Source organism: Orycteropus afer, unplaced genomic scaffold, assembly GCF_000298275.1.
Source record: "Orycteropus afer afer isolate SDZICR_OR568_19922 unplaced genomic scaffold, OryAfe1.0 scaffold00210, whole genome shotgun sequence".
In the NCBI taxonomy this organism is placed as follows: Eukaryota; Metazoa; Chordata; class Mammalia; order Tubulidentata; family Orycteropodidae; genus Orycteropus; species Orycteropus afer.
In genome coordinates this window covers 4,385,194-4,402,745 of record NW_006921797.1, presented here as the reverse complement: position 1 = coordinate 4,402,745, position 17,552 = coordinate 4,385,194, and the positions used below count along the sequence as shown (strand labels likewise).

General features: G+C 40.0%; 1 protein-coding gene across 1 annotated transcript; it reads right to left on the bottom strand.

Moving 5' to 3' along the window:
- Positions 1 to 14,893: 14,893 nt before the first annotated feature.
- Positions 14,894 to 15,526, bottom strand: LOC103203302 (40S ribosomal protein S6-like). Its single transcript, XM_042781977.1, is given in 1 exon segment — positions 14,894 to 15,526. A coding segment is annotated over 1 exon segment (633 nt).
- Positions 15,527 to 17,552: the final 2,026 nt, after the last annotated feature.

The following is a 17,552-nucleotide window of genomic DNA, read 5'->3' as shown; positions in this document are numbered from 1 at the left end:
AAAATCACTTTCTATTCCACTACACAGGGTGACCAGCACAAATATTCTGACATCCTACCTATTTTCCAGGTATATGATTATATATTTCAAAAAGAAGAAACAGGAGGAGGAGGGAGAGGAGAAAAAGAGGAAGAAGAAATAGTATTACATGATACACAGTCTCTTATCAGCTGCTTAAAGCCACTGTATTGTGGATATTTTTTTTTCATATCATATACTCTTACACTGCAGCATTTTTAATGACCACAAGATTCTTTTGTAGGGATGTAGTGCAATTTATGTGACAATTCTTCCACTTTTGGACATTTATAGTGTTTCCAATATTTTGCATCTACAAAAACTGTCACAATGACCATCCTGTATGCATCTTGATGACTTCCTTAGGAAAAACTCCTGGAGTGGAATTGTAAATAAAAGCCTACATGACTTTTTAGGGTATTTGGATTACATTACAAAGTTGCCTTCTAAAAAGGTTGTGACAACTTACATTCCCACCAGTAGCATGTCACAATTTCCATTTCTCTGAACACTTATTACAAGTAAGTGTTACTTTATACATGTAAAAACAAAAACAAAGTTTCCAATGTAAAGGTCTAAACACGGCGGAATAATCACTATGATAAAATGCTGTCCCATTGAAATCACGTGTGAAGACCTAGCATTGCTGGGACCTAGGTATCTCTGTGTGTCTGGGGCAGGGAGCCAGCTTTAAAATCTGGCTGAGTGTCCATTGTGGCAACAAGGATGAAGGATGTCCCAGTCAGGAGCTTATAAGGCTAGAGGTGAGAGATTTAGGGAGAGAGGGAAGATACAGGACATTCCTGAATCTGAATGGTCAAAGCAGTGAAGATGGTGGCAGCCAAAGTGGTGTATCAGTGCAGAGAATGAAATGGGTCAGGGCTGAGGAAATGCTGTAGGCACTACACCGCCAGAGCTCCTAAAGATAGGTCATGCCAAATATTGGGAAGTCAACAGCCTAACTTGGATTATGTGAAGGGAAATTCAAGCCTGAGAGAGAAATTTTTTAGAAACCCAAACTTGAATTGAAAATAAAAGTTGGATCAGGATTCATCAGCAGGTACCATGTTGATGCTGGGAACTAGAGAAGAAATTTTCATCACAATTCATTAGAGAAGTTCAGAGTTTTGGCATTGCTGCACACACACTGTGCCACCTTGAGCAAGGCATAGAGACTGTGGGATCTCTATTTCTTCCCCTATTAAAAAGGGGTGGGTGGGTAACAGTTTGGTTAAAATGATCTGTAATATTCCTTCCAGCCCACAAGTTCTTCACTTCCGTCTTAAATGAAAACAAACAGGATTCAGTTTCATTAGGGGGAAAAAACCCTTTGCCATAATGCATTTTGCCTGTATTTACACTGACGCTTTGGGTTTGTTACTTCTCACAATAAATCGTCACTCAGAAGTCCATAATAAGTTGAAATAACTACTCTGTGTTTTGAAATTCTGAACTGTGATTCTGCTTCCGTTTACTTGAATGAACAGTGGTGGCATAATCAGCTGCCATTTTTTTTTCTACCCAAGACATCTGTCATGTTCGACACCTAATGGCGATCCAAAAACTGGAAAAGCTGCTCTGTCAAACAATCTCATTTCTCTTAAGCCTCGTCACTAAAGAGAGCTTTGGTTGGGTTGAAAGGAACCGGAAATCTGAGGAAAATATGGGACCAAAACCCCAACAAACCTAAAGAGAAAACTGCTTAATTTGAAGTGACGTTTTCTGTGTTTGCCCTCTTTTTCAGCACTGCAATTTGGGATATTTGTCCCTGGAAAAAAATGCCTGCAAAAACAAATGCTCAATTTTCAAATATCTAGTCTGTATCATTTATTTTTAATACTAAATGTGACATAGTGTAATGTTTTATCGATTAAATTAAACTGCACGGGTGAGGGAGATAGAATTTCAATCGAATTCTCAGATGAAAAATGAGCTGCTCATTGCAGAGTTTTCCTGGTAATCGTCTCTCATCCTGAGAGACATTGGCTTAAACACTTAAACAGCTGGAACCTCACAACCATCAAACTTTGTCTAAACAAGGGGTGCCCTGCTCAGGATAAAAAGGATTGGGCCTTTAAAAGAGAGTGAAAGGTATTCCGGGGTAGCCGGGAGATTTTAATATTGATTTTATCTTTCCTGTGATTGACATTTTCTTCATTATTTTTTTTTTTTTGTGTGTGTGTGTGTGTGTTTGTGAAGTCGTTTTGACATGCTGCACAGCTGCAGAGTGTGTTTAAAGTAGGCACTTTGCATTTCTACCACACTCCTCAAATGCCTATGAGACAAGAAAGCCTAGTAATGGTGGTATCTGCTGTTTAAATAATGTTAATGTGTTTGGGGCTGGCGTAATTTGAATATGATGGGGTAGCATAACTGAGGATCCGAAAGAAATGTTTCTACTGGAATAGCAACAGTTGGAAGAGGAGCTATATTCCCCGCATTAGCATACCTTGTTTTGTTCCTGCCCCCACACTGTAGGAGATGAATAACATTTTTACAGAAGACCTACATTTTGGCACAAAGAGGAGTAGGGGTGTGGTGAAGACTTCTTTAGTGACTCTGCCTGGAAATTCTTCCTTCTTCCTCAGAAACTTAGGGGCAAAATAAGTACCTTTATATGTAATAATATCTGGGAGACAGAGATATTGAGAGGAGTAGGATAGAATGAGGCCACTTTGTGCCCAGACATCAGATATGGTCAATTGGACTAGAATGTTGTAATCAGTGAAGTCACTGACCTTGTAGCCATGCAGCCCGGATGCAGTTCCATAGAGAATGATCAAGGCCTGAGACCTATCCTTTAGGGACAGATAGTCAAAGGTGACATGCAGCCTGTAGAATCCAAACCAAAGGCAACATGGGAAGAAAGCACACCAGCTAAGGCCAGTGGACTGTGCTCTTCTCTGGAAACAGAGCCCAGAGATGGTGGCTGCAGTGCATGCAGTACAAGGGACTATCAGTATTTTCCTGGGAGGCTGGCAGGGAAGGGCTCTTTCAGCAGGCTAAAGCAATGCATGCAGTGTAAAGGAAAGAAGACAAAAGTAGATGAAGATACGAATGTGTAACTGGTACCTAGTAACAGTAGTGGCAGGAACAACAAGAGCAGTCAGCTCCTTGCATTGAATACTGAACATAAATACATTCAGAAGGAAAAAAACTCTTGTAAAGGAGCCCTAGTGACACAACAGTTAAGCACTTGGCTGTTAACTGAAAAGTTGGCAGTTGAAACCCACCTGGAGGCTCAGTGGAAGGAAGACCTGGTGATCTGCTCCCATAAATATTACAGCCTATGAAGCCCTATGGGGCAATTCTGCTGTGTCTCATGGGTCATTATGAGGTAGAATTGACTGGATGGCACCTAACAACAACAAGAAGCCATTATAAACATGGACTCTAAAGAGAAGACGATAGAAAAGAGAACCATAGAATAGATTGTGTCACAGCTATGCAACAGAACACTATGCAACCATTTAAAATAACATGCAAATTTGTTTTCATATGAATCTCAAAGAATATGTTAAGTGAAAATATCACATTGGAGACAGCATAAAAGATCAATTTGTGAAAAACAGATTTGTATACAGATGTGGTAGCATAGTGCCTAAGGCACTTGACTGCTAACCAGAAGGCTGCCAGTTCAAACCCACCAACCACTCCTTGGAAGGAAGGTCGAGCAATCTACTTCCGTAGAGATACTACCTCGGAAACCCAAGGAAGAGTTGCTATGAGTTGGATAAGACTTGATGGCAATGAGGTTTTTTTTTTTTTTTTTTGTGTACACAAAAATTTCCTCCCAGGAAAATACTGATAGTCCCTTGTACTGCATTTTTTTTGTATGTGTTTGTGTATATATGTACACAGTATGTACGTATGTATGTGTTTCTATGTACTTTTGTATGTAATATTTTTCTATGCATATATACCTGTACATGATGTATGGATCATTTTCAGAAATTTTCACAAACCTACTCATAGTGATTTCCTCTAGGAAGCAGGGCAGACAGAGGCAAGCTGGGACTGGGGAAAGGATGAGAGAGAAGAGAGCAAGGAGCTGGAACTTTGAACTTTATCTCCTTATTTATTTATTTATTTTTAAAATAAGCATGTATTACCTGAGTAATAATAGTAGTGATGATAATATTGATGGCAATGGTGATGGCAACATTAAAAAAAAAAGAAAAAGAAAAAAAGATCTAGCACTTTTGAAATTTGTTTCTAGTCTAGACAAAGGAAGCTAGGAGAATTTAGCAATTCCTCAGTGAGAAATAAGGTGTTACTTATTGAATTGTACTAGAGAGTAGACTAAATTAAATTTTGAGCAAACTTAGGTATGATATACAATGTTTTCATCCCTCAATAAATCCTTTCATTTCCAAAGTCCTGGATGTGTTCCTCAGATACCTCGGCTGCGTTGACCCTGGCTAACCTTGCTGCCAGGATGAAGGCATTCGGCAAAGTTGCCCTTGATCCTGGTTGCAGCATCTCAAGTTTCATAGATTCTGGCCACGCGGCTGGTGCCTGGACAATGTCTGGCTCTGGTCTGACTCTCCAGTTACGGGGAGAGCCCAGCCTACTATGTCGAGGTGTGGCCAGCTCAGCACAGCACTGCAGTGGGATGTAAACAAATGCACCCTCAGCTGGCATATTATCCTTCTGATGCAAAAATGTCTCACCCAATACAGCAGTGGGCTTGAGTCCCCTCTTCAAATCTTCTTAGGCAGGAAGGGAGGCACTTCTCAAAAGCTATTCCTGAATGTCTTCCTCTTTTGACTTGTAAGGGAAGAAGCTGGCTGGGAGTGGGGGGAATAGCATTCTTCAGCTTGTGGCTGGGCTGCCAGCCCCAAGATCTTTTCTCTCTTTGCTTCTTTTTTCCCCCCTATACCAGATGGAAACAGGAAAATATAAAGGATGTTTCCTGCCCTTGAGGAATTTATAGTCTGGTTGGGGGGCAGCCAAAAGCTGCTGGGTAGTTTCAGACCAGCTCAACCTGACCTGGTGAGGTGCTGCTTTTGCCATTCCAGCAGGGCCCACATTTCAGTGGTCCAGGTGTGGGCTAGGTCTGGGGACTACAGGCCAGTGGGCTGCAGGGGGAGGCGCTCTATCATTTCTTTTGTTTTATAGTATCAGTTTCTGCTACAGTCACAGGAATTTCTCAAACTAAAAGTTTCTGGTATACAATCTGTGGTTCAAATTCTCAAGCCACATCATTAATAAATGGTTCTAGAACACACTCTCTTGCCAGAGAAAATGCAGAGTTATAAACTTATAAGCAAACACACACACACACACACACACACACACATACTCCCTCTCTTTCTCTCTCTCACTCACATACCCAGACAACCCCAGCAGCTATAAAATTGATCCTTTTTGAGATCACAGAATTCTCAGAACTAGCAGAGACTTTGTTGTTATTGTTGTTATGTGCCGTCGAGTTAGCCCCGACTCATAGAGACCCCTCTTTGGGTTGCTGAGGCAGTATCACTACGGAAGCAGATTGCTCAACCTTCCTTCCGAGGAGTGGCTGGTGGTTTTGAACCGTCAGCCTTCTGGTTAGCAGTCAAGTGCCTTAGGCACTATGCTACCAGACCTCCTAGCAGAGACTTTAATATCACCTATTTAGACCTTGTCATTTTAACTTAAAGATAGAGAAGCACAGGTAAAAACACTGTGGAAGGCAGATGTTCGTTAAATGGGTCATGTTTTCTGATTCCCTAACCAGTATTATTTTCCATGATAGAATTTGGAAATGTCTGTTCATGTGGACTGAGTTCATGTTAGTTCGAGGTATTTCAAATGAGAAGTGATGAATTTCTAATCAACCTGATGGCAGTGAGTTTTTAATTTTATTTTTTTGGTTCTTACCACCTCATTTTATGACTACCTAATGCCCGGAAGGAAGGTTGGGCAATCTACTACTGTAGTGACACTGCCTCAGAAATCCAAGGAGGGGTTGCTATGAGTCGGATCCAACTCCATGGCAGTGGTTGCATTTGCGTTAATGTCAATATGAGCAGGTGGAAAATGAAAAGGTAATTCACCTCATTGTGTTTTTGTTTCTGTCATGAATGAGAACTGAGAGAAGAAGGGCTGAACCAGGGAGGGGCAGGAAGGATGTCTTGGTCTGGAAATTAGAAGACCATTAGAGCAAAGTAGGGACTAAAAAGGGCTTAAAAGGAGGAGTGAGGCAGATAACACAGTACTGGAGGTGAAGAGGTCAGACACAGATGTCTGAGATATCTGGGAGTGACTGATGGAAGCAGGAACCTATCATGAAGAAAAACAGGACAGATCTTCATTCCTGGGAAGACTAGTCCAAAAGGAACTGTGCAAGGCAGGGAGGGACCCAGCCAAGGCCAGTCCCCAGAAACTGAAAGAGGCCACTAAAGCTAGGGCTTAGTTAGGAGAAGTAAGGCCAAATTTCAGAACTGGGACAGAGAGTGTTAGTGGCATCAACAGCAAGGCTGACTTGGTGCTAAACCTAGAATCTGTCAGCCTAGCTACGAGTCTTTACTTTCTAGGCTCTGGTGTAAGGTTTAAGTCAGTAGGTGTGTCCAAAGAGCCAGGCTGGGCATTGTAGGAGGTAGATGGGAGCAATACTCTGAATGTGCAAGTGGATGAAATAAAAGCAACCATTCAATGCAACACAGAAAGGATCAGATGTATGCAAAGAAGGATAACAGGTCTAAGGTCAGCAAAACTTAACTCACTTCCTAGTTTTCTACATTAAAATCGCTAAAGAAAGAAGCTGTTAATTAGAATCATTGGTCAATGTACAGAATATAGAAAGGCAAAGTCTAGAGGCAAATGTTGGCAGTACTGCTACCCTAGGTGAAGGGAGGGAATGGACCTCCAATATACTTGGAGCATTGGGTCTCATTGCATGGCTAACATTTGGTGGAGGTGGAGGCAGGCTTAATGAGAAGCTATGAGATATTTGAATTATAGAACTTCTTCATGTACCTCCCTCTTATTCTCTGCTGTACAGGCATATTTCTGAATGGAATTTGATTTCTCATATATATGAGACTCACCTATGAGAATAGCTGGTGCAATTACATATTTATTACAAGTATATGTAGTGGTTGTCTGTTTATGCAGTAGTCTCTGAGGGCTCAATTAATGTGAATTTACCATTAAAAGATGAACCTGATCTTGGTATGTTGTCAAAATCAGCTTTCTGATTTTGTAAGGCTGAGCACCAGACTCTGGGCTCCACAAAACTCTCTGTGGTAAATGTGATCTTCATAGTAGATAATGACAGTAGATTGTCATAAGTGCTATAACAGGATGCTTAACCATATTGAGGGTGGGGGGAGGGCTGAATAGGTACCCCAAAGACTTTTTAGGAGCTGGGAGGAGTGATTTAGGGAGAGGGGAAAAGGTGAGAATATAAGAATTTCAATAAGAAGGTTGAGTGGGAGGTATGAAGTTGAAGACAGAAAATTTTAAAGAGGAAAAACAAAGTGAAATAGGGAGGCAGTTAGAGAGCCATGTTTCTTTCTTTTTTTTTTTTTTCCTCTGAAGCATTTGACATAATGGACCCTCAGCAACACTCCAGGAAACTTACTTTCTCTCCCCTTCGGTTGGAGGGTTGGTTTGTAACACCTCCTTGAGAAGTACCACCTTGTAGTTTACCCAGTGATGGGTGGAAAGTGTTGTGTCTTTACAGGCTATTTTCAAATTCTTGAATCTTTCTTGGCGTTAGAATATTCTGTGCTGTGCAGGGATTTGGCCTTTGCCTCCTTCTTTCCAACATTTTTCTTTATCACTTAAGAACACATTGGCATCTGTTAGCTCTCATAACAGACAATCTGATTGCTAAGTGTGGTAGTTAAATTTGTGTGTCAACGTGTCAAGGCCTGGTTGAGTGGCTGGGCAGCTGGTGGTAGTTATTCCCCAAGATGAGATTGGCAATCAACTCCATGGTGGGATCTACCACAAACAGCTGAGTAGCTGCATTTGGGATGTGGTCTGCTTCCTGTATAAGGAGAAGCCTTGGGAATTGTCTCTAGATTTTGGCATGCTTGGACCCTGCATGTAGTCATTGTTCAGCAGCCTGCCATGCTCTGCCGACCTTGGGACTTACAATGGACTTGAATTAATGGCCTGCCATGTGGTTTGGTAATATCAGGACTGTACCTTGTTACTTGTCAACCTTGGACTTGGCAGCCTCAGCAGCCAGCAGCTGAGTGAAGAAAAGCCTCCAGCTTCAGTGGGCCGGGAGCAGGAGGCAGAGCTGAAGCCCAAGGCTGAGGAGCTTTCACCCAGCCCCTAGAGCCTGGCATTTTGAACTTGGACTTAAAGCTTCCATATTATAAGAGAATAGACTCCTGTTTGTTAAGGTCATTCCATTTGTGGTGTATTTTCTGTTAGAGTGGCACTAGGTAACCAGAACACTAAGTATATGAATTTTTTTTTTTTTCCTTTTTGAATCAGGAAAAATCTTTTTGAAAGGAATTTAGGAGGGATTTAGAAACAGTGTTTTCTACTTTCCATAATTCTGGGGTTTGTGAAGTCTATGTTAGTGGCTGGTTGCCGTTGCTTGCTTTTTGCTAAAATGAGTGAATTAGTCAAAGCTACATAAAGGAAGCATGTTGTTGTATGTAGTCAAGTTGAGTCCAACTCATAGCAATCCTATATAACAGAGTAGAACCTCCCCACAAAGTTTCCTAGGCTACAATCTTTATGAGAGTAGTTAACAACATCTTTTATCCTGTGGAGCCACTGGTGGGTTTGAACCACTGACCTTTTGGTTAGCAGCTGAGCACTTAACCATTGCCCCACCAGGGCTGCTTGAAGAAACCCTGGTAAAGAAAATCCATGTAGCACTTGAAATTGATCTCAGTTCTTCAATATCCCCTCCTTGAAGGATGCTGAAACTCTAGATAGATCAGAGCATAGAAATGTTTTATTTGTCACAGCATACTTTTAATTACTACCATTCACACATAGACTGTATTGTATGATATAGTTGGCTGATATCAAGGTCAATTGAACCTGGAAATTCACTGGGGAAGATCAGTATGTGATTTCCTTGTGATAGAGTTTACTGATAAAGAAGACTACACCATTTCTTCAGAACCACCATTGACAAATATGCCTTCAAGAAAGAAAACAAAACATTCCCATCTCTACTGACTCATCTGATGCTCAGTCAATCCACAAACCAATATGTGGGAAAACTACAGAGCCAGTCCACCAAAAACTACAAAGTATATCCTTTTACTTCATATCCTAACACATGATGGAAAGAAGGAAGCCATTCTTCCCTCTCAATCCTATTTGAACATTAATTAAACTCCATCCATCTGGTATTCTCGGTCTCATGAATGTGCTAAATAGTGGTACCAAGGTAGAGAATAGGGATAGATGGGATATGAAGAGGAGAAGAGTTCAGAAGCATTTTGTTATTCAACACTTTTTTTTTTTTTAACCCAAAGTTTGGAAGAAGGGAAGACAGAAATTTTCCCATCCCAGAGGGATTTATTAGACCCCTTGCATTCAATAACAAGTAAGAAAACAAAATTAAGATCTTTGATTCATTTTAGTAGGGATAAATATGAAAAAAGTGGATTATTTATTCACATCCATCTGTCTTCCTCTTTCCACAAAGGGCATTTTAGAGTCCATTCAAGAAAAAAAAAAAACAAACTCACTGCCATTGAGTCAATTCCAATTCATAGCGACCCTCCTTGTGTTTCTGAGGTGGTATCCCTATGGAAGTAGATTACCCAGTCTTCCTTCCAAGGAGTGGCTGGTGGGTTTGAACCGCCAACCTTCTGGTTAGCAGTCAAATGCCTTAGGCACTACGCCACCAGAGCTCCTTTGGAGTCCATTAGAGGCTATTTTTCCATATCATAAGCAATTCAGCAGGTAAGACAGACAGTCTAGGCTGAGTTGTACCATTAACTACAAATCATAGTAATATATTTAAATATGGCATTTAGTTTATGAAAATATAAATCTCCTACTTAGCTGCTCTTATGAACTATTATTGTCCAACAGAACAAATTCATCAACTGGCTTTAGCTGTAGGTGGCTTGTTTATCAACTGCCTCTCTTTTCTTCTCCTGACTCAATAGACAGATGTAATTGAAAATGAGGATTAGAAACAACTGCCCTGAAATCACTATAACTTTAAGTAATTCTGGTTTTGCTTCTGGTAAAGGTTATTGCATAATTAGCTGATTCATAAAGCACTGAAAGTATCATATAAAAACTAGAACCCTTTGGAAACAAATGACAGATGATACACAAATAGATAGCAATGTAAACATTAGTAGAGGAATTCATAAAGTGCTTGCTAAAAGCATTTGATTTAACAGTGCCTATCTTTTAACACATTTTTTTTTCATGAATAAACCAAAATGACAAATGATAATTATCTGTGAGACATGTGGCATGATAAATCTGAAACCACGTGGTATGTTTTCTCATTTTTCACAGAATCTCAATGTATCTTTTTTCAGCTGATCTGTTGTTTTACAAATGTTCGTGATTTTTCACCCATAGTTCATCTCCTGGGAAGTACCATAATGAAGGTCACAGGGATTAAATAGTCTGGCACAGTTATCAGATGACAAGAAGCCATGTATGGTGTTGGGACATCAATCTAGTAACATAAAAATTATTGGTTTCGAAAATCTTCCCATTTCTGTATAATTGCCATATTCGCTTGTATAAAACTGAGGTCACTTATGATAGGTTTATATCTAGCCAATCCTGCTAATGTTCCAGGACTTTTCATATTCTGTATCATTTGATATATATTGTCATAACCTTTTATATTTTTTAAACACTTCAGCAGTTTTATGCATTGAGTTTGTTATTAAATGTCATTGTGTCACTTTATGTGATCCTATTTAAAGAAAGCTAGCAGCTAAGAAAAGATATGGGAAACATTTATAATTTGACCCCAGCTAAATTCAAGGGCAATATAGGACTTAGTAAAAGAGAAGTTTTTAATTATCAAGTGTTCTTAATGAAAGTGAAGCCAAAAGAAAAGAAAGCAAAGCACAGCAAAAAAAAAAAAAAAAATCAAAGACTAAATCAAACTGAAAAAAAAAATTACTTGGCAATCACTTAGTAACAATTTATTAGGTTTGATGAATATGAAATTTTAGACAAGGTGTCGTGTGCTAGCACGATCCTTCCTATATTCCACAGTCTTTTAAATGCCAGTTCAAATGTCCTTTTCTTTACCTCTCGGGCAGAATTGGAGACTTCCCTGGAGATGTGCTCCTGTAAAGGTAAAAGCCTAGAAAACCCTACAGGGCAGCTCTGCTCCGTCACATAGGATCCCTATGAGATGTAATTAACGAGATAGCACACAACAGCAAGAACAACAATCCCCAGGTTACGGCAACATTGTTCACAGCAGTGTCTTACAGTCTATAGTGTATTTTTTTTTGATCAGATTTTGCTGGGATCCATACAGAATAAGGACATTGACTTGCCTATCTTTCTTTTTCTAGTGTCTAAGGCCTGGCAGGACCCCTGGTAGCTCAGTGGTTAAGTGCACGGCTACTCACTTACAGATCAGTGGTTTGAACCCACCAGCCGCTCTGCAAGAGAAAGATGTGGCAGTCTGCTTCTGTCAAGATTTACTGCCTTGGAAACCCTCTGGGATCAGTTCTACTCTATCCTATAGTGTTGCTATGAGTCAGTGTTGGCTTGACAACAATGGATTTGTTTTTTTCAAGGCTTGGCATATTGAAGGAAAACAATCATCATTTTTGAAATAACAAAGAGTTTTGGTGACTTCAGGATTTAACGGTATTAAGAATTGCATCAGCATTACATAAGAAGGAAAAGTTCTGATTGAATCATTCCCTCTTAACAAGCTACGTAAACAGTTTAGGGCCACAGCAGCTGGGTCTCCAGAGCAGAAAATGGAGGAGAACTTTGGCAATAACTTAGCATGTTATTAATAAGACAAATAAAGAATTTATACAACACAGTATCTGAGACCTTTTCTGGTGGAACATTTCTAGGATCAGAGAGATTTGTGTAAATGTTTATTTATGTATTTTCTTAGCGTAGAAAACCCTCTGTTTCCTCAATTATTTTAGTCATTTTTCTTTGAAGCAGGTGCAGTGGTGTTTTTCCTAGGAGAGAAAGATAAGCCAAACCTCATTTCAAGTGGGGCTTAGGATAAGCTTTGTATACAATCAAAGGAATGTCAAAATACTCTTGTCCCAAAATATTTCCTGAAATTCATCCCCTGGTGATAATATGCTACTCTTTGAGGATAGAATTGGAACGACAACATATCATGCCTTGGGTTTGGTTATTACTGTGGTCTTTCAGTTGACTGCTGCAGCACTTGCTCCACATTCTGTTCTGGTTCCTCTGTTTGTTAATTCCAAATGAATTTATTTCTGAGCACCTATTATGAATTCTGCAGGGAGCGCTGGGGGTGCACAGGTTAAGCACTTGACTGCTAACCAAGGGGTTAGTGGTTTAAAGCCACAGCCACTCCATGGGAGAAAAGACTTCTGCTCCTGTAAAGATTACAGCCTCTGAAACCATACGGGGCAGTTCTACTCTGTCCTATAGGGTCACTAGAATTGGAATCAACTCAATAGCAATGGATTATTGTGAGTACTGGAGACAGAGTGGTGAACATGACTCAATGCTTATTTATTTCTTATTGTTACCCTAAGGTCCTTGTGATTTGAGCTCAAACTCACTCTCTGGACTTCTTGGTTGAATTTCCTTAGGGCTTAGCTTAATATCACCTCCTCCATGAAGCCTGCCATGATCCTTCTATCCAGAAGTGTTCTTTCCCTCTTCTAAGTTCCCTTAGATGCCAATGTCTTCCACTCTTAGATGATGGACTATATTCTGTCTTGCATTATAGTTACTTCTGACTATGTATTATCTCCTCAAAACCCACTTAACCTTAGACCCATGCTATTAATCTGATCTTACCTTTAAACATCTAAGGAAGATGACAGTCTTCTCAACTATGGAAAAATCAGAAGATTTTACATCATTGGACCCTTATTTGCACTTGGCATGTCACTTTTTGATGGAAGTGAATCTTCCCCAGTTGCCCGCAGTCCCATCTCTCCCTATTGTTTTATCTTCATGTTGCCCCACTCTTTAAAATTACCTGCTGGTCTCCTATAGTTATTTGAGTTATGTATATTATATTGCTCACTTATAAATCTGTCTTTTGCAATAGTCATGCTTTCCTTATGATGGTAACAACCATTCATAAAAATACATATATTTTTATGAAATTAAGTCATTTTCTATGAAGCCAAGTAGTCATATTGCAAGTGAGAGATAGTTGATTGTTATGCACACAGTAGAGCTTAACAAGAAGAGTATATTCTGTTATTATTTGTGTTTTCTTTAAGGAGTGATTTAGGAAAAGATGAATCCACATTTGACAACAGTGTATGAAGATTTTGCAATTTCCTCACTCTGTTGATTGAACCAAAACCACAGACAGAAATAACACAGCAGGTAATGGACAGATGGGACCTAATAGTGCTTGGGGGTCTGGTGAAGCCAAGTCGTTGGCACCTTGGATCTTCTTTAATTCTCCGAACCCTGCTCCTGAGCCAGAGGTCCTCTTGAATTGATCCTTAACAACCTTTTATCCCCATCAGAGAATGAAGACAAAGAGAAGCACTAGTGTAGGGACAGATGCTAGCTTCCTTTCTATTTTTAAAGCCCAATCTCAGTCCTAAAGTGTACATTTTGTTATGTGTTTCACACAAATCACTTTGATCTCTTTTAGAAATGGCTTATTATGAGAAAAAAATTGGTAAAATATTCTATTTAAGTTTATTTAAGTTATAATAATGACTTGCTACTAAGAAGATAAAGAATATAGCTTTGTATGGTATAGGGGTTAAAGAGATGCTTTAGCAGTGAAAAGGACAACATGATTTCACATTTCCAAAAATCGTATTCTGACTTCATTCTAAATGCACGCAATCAGTAAATTAAATTTAAGATGCATTCCATTGGTGAGCAATTTGCTTACAGAGGACAGAAGAGGCTTGAAAGGGATCCAGAGTTTGTTTATTTCTTTGCAGTTTAACTGGAGGGGTGAGCACAGGGAGGAGAGACTTCAGATGTGGCAAGGTCATGTCCTTTTCAGTGTCTTGTTCATGTGTGTAGTATTTACAAAATATACAAGGAAGGTAATATTTACACTGAATCATTAGAAGATAGATCAGCATGTTGTTAGGAAAATTTGCTCCTCAGGACCTTGTAACTGAGACACAGAAAAGGTCACTGGCTTTAGGCACTTCTGAGGAAGAGGTCTCTGTATTTAACAGGGGGGACACAATTTTGACAAGTTGAGGTGATGAGTGCTGTCCGCTTGCCAGAATGTCTGGACAGAAGAGGACATATATATAGGAAGAAAAAAAAAATGGAGACAGTCTTTCTGTTTTTCTGGTTGTTACTGGTCAGGGAAAATGGATCTGTTGAGAAGTCCTACATGATGGTGGTGTGTGCCATATTTGTGGGCAAAGATGGTAGTAGAGAAGAGTAAATGGTATTAGGAGTGGGGAGCCCTGAGCTAGGGGAAATACTACAGGAAGTCTCTACTGTTGCTGTTTGGTAAGCCATGGTGTTGTCATAAAACTAGTGCCATAAAACCTTGAGAATACTCAGCTGTAGTAATGTATTTTTCAATGTTACTTTTCTAATGATGAATTTTTTTTCTTACTACAAAACCAAGTTTTAATTTTTGAATTTGTTGAATAGATATTAGAAAGTATAAGTAAAGAAAAAGAAGAAAATTGAGAACATGCATCATCTCGCTTTTAAGAGTTAACATTTTGAGGTGAATATATACTCCCCCCGCATATCTCTTTATTTATTTATTTATTTGTCTAAGAAATTTTTATTTCTGACTGCACTCAGACTTAGAGGTAGAAGCTCTCAGAGAGGACAGCCTCCGTCTCTTGGCAATCCGTTCCTGGCGCTTTTCTTTGGCCTCCTTCGTTCTCTTGGCCAAAAGTTTGGCATATTTTGCAGCCTCCTCCTTATTTTTCTTAGTGGGCTGTTTCTTCAGAGCAATACACCTACGTTTGTGTTGCAGGACACGTGGAGTAACAAGACGTTGTATCTTGGGTGCTTTGGTCCTGGGTTTCTTGCGTTCTTTGTTCAGGAGCTTTCTTCTTCTTCCCTTTTATTTTTCAACAACCAAGTTGAGAACGCTCAGATTAGCATCCACAATGCAACCCTGGACAGATTTGCGCTTTCTCTCTCCAGTCATTGGTCTGTAACAGGAATGCCCCTTACTCAGTAGGAGGTGGACACAGCCATGGGTCAAGACACCCTGCTTCATGGGAAAACCCTGGTTGTTGTTCCCACCACTGATTTGGACAACATAACTCTTCCACTCGTCACCAAGGGAATCAGCAGCAACTTCTGTGGCCATTCGCTTCTCATAAAAGGTACGAAGTTTGCGTTCATTGTCCACTTCAATGAGTTTCTGGCAGCCAGTGACTGGGAAGGAGATGTTCAGCTTCATGGCGGAGCAGCTGATCACAGCCATGGCGCCACGAAAAAGAGACTCAAGTTGCGCTCAGTCCTAGTCACATAGCTGCCCTCCCCACATATCTCTTTGAAACATTCTTCACTTAACAGAATAATGTGATCTATTTCCAGTCAATGAATGCTCATCTAAGTTTGATGTGACTACATTTCCAATGAAAGAAGAACTTTCACTTGCCAGAGGGATAATGTTTGGAGGAATCTGTTCAGCCTCTCTCCCACTCCCATAAAGGAGGGTGTTTATGGAATCAGTGAGACTAGGGAAATAGAAATGGGTATGTGTGGTTTTTATTCCTCTGTTATCTTAATTTTAGGAGCACCCTCTCCTAAGGATGTACATGTTCTTCACTTCTATTACACAGTAAGTGACCTCCAGTTGTTTAACTCTTCCTGAGACTGTTGTGTTTAACTGGTGTGTGTGTGTATGTGTGTGTAGCATATTAGTAAATCTATTTGGCAGCACATCTAAACTTGTTCTTAATCCACTTTATCTTAAAAACACCGCTGTTTTGACCTTCGACTGATTTCTATGTCATGGTTCTCAATTATTTCAGATCTTGGGAGAAGAGAAAGGCCTTAGTTTTGGGCCTCATTGACACTTACTGAGCAACATTGCTGTTATTGGCTAATAAGTTAATATGAAATATTTTGCTGTGACCCCTTTATTTTAACTTAGAATGGGGTATCAAACTCAGTGAAGACCTTCCTGATTATGAAACTGAGCAATGCAGAGTCAGGCTCTATAGTTCCACCTTTCTGAAGAATTCAGAGAATGTGACCACACTCTTAGCTTTAGACCAGTGTTGGTGTTTTGGTGGCATAGTGCCTAAGGCATTTGAGTGCTAACTAAAAGGATGGCAGTTCAAACCCACCAGCCATTCCTCGGAAGGAATGTTGGCCAATCTACTTCCGTAGTGATACCACCTTGAAAACCCAAGGAGGGGTTGCTATGAGTCAGATCTGACTCAATGGCAGTGTGAGGTGGAATGCTGGTCAGGAAAGAAAGTAAAAATAGATGCCCTTGACCTAAGAGAAGTTAGTCCTGTGGTAATTTGAAGATGAGAGCTTGGCTTTACCTGTTTGACATAGAAACCCTGAACAGAAAAGCAAAAAGGTTAGTGTAAAATTGGGACATTAGGTCTTTCATTAATGTCATATAGGTAGATATTTGGAAACATCCACCCAGATGTTTGGAATTATCCAGAGGTTGATCATATAGAAAAATTATGATGATTAATTATTTGTTTTTCTTTCATGCTGAGGCACTATTTATGAACAGCGAGATATGAATCAATACAAGTCATTTCTACTGCATCACTGGGGCAAGGAAGATGGGGTTGAAAAAATGGAAGCTTTCCTGTTTGTAATTCCTGCCTTTCCTTCCATTCCAACGGTCGCTGTCTCTATCTGAGCCTTTCTTGCTTCTTGACGGCACTGTTTTATCAGCCTCCTATCCTCGAGTTGCCCCACACCCAATATAGCCTTTGATTCACTTCCTAATTAATATAAAGTTCAGCTTGTGTTTATTTCTTAATAGTTTACATTTAATGGTTTCACATTGTTCATAGACAGTTATCCAATCCTTATTGTTCCATTCAAGGATTTCCAAAATCTTTCCTGTACTTGTCTTTCCCAAATTAATCCATCTATTCTACCCATTTTTGAGAAGCTCTTATGGATACTGGAGATAGTGGTGAGCACAACTCAGTTTTGTTCCTTACTGTTTCTCTAAGGTCCTTGTGATTCAACCTAACAAACTCACCCTCTGGGTTTCTTGGCTGAAATTCTTTAGGGCTCAGCACAAATACCACCTCCTCCATGAAGCCACTCCTCAGAAGGAAGGTTGGGCAATCCTACTTCCGTAGTGATACTGCCTCGGAAACCCAAGGAGGGGTCGCTATGAGTCGGGGCCGACTCGATGGCACATAACAACAACAACCATGAAGCCTGCTGTGATCCTTCCACCCAGAAGTGTTCTTTCCCTCTTCTAAGTTCCCTTAGAT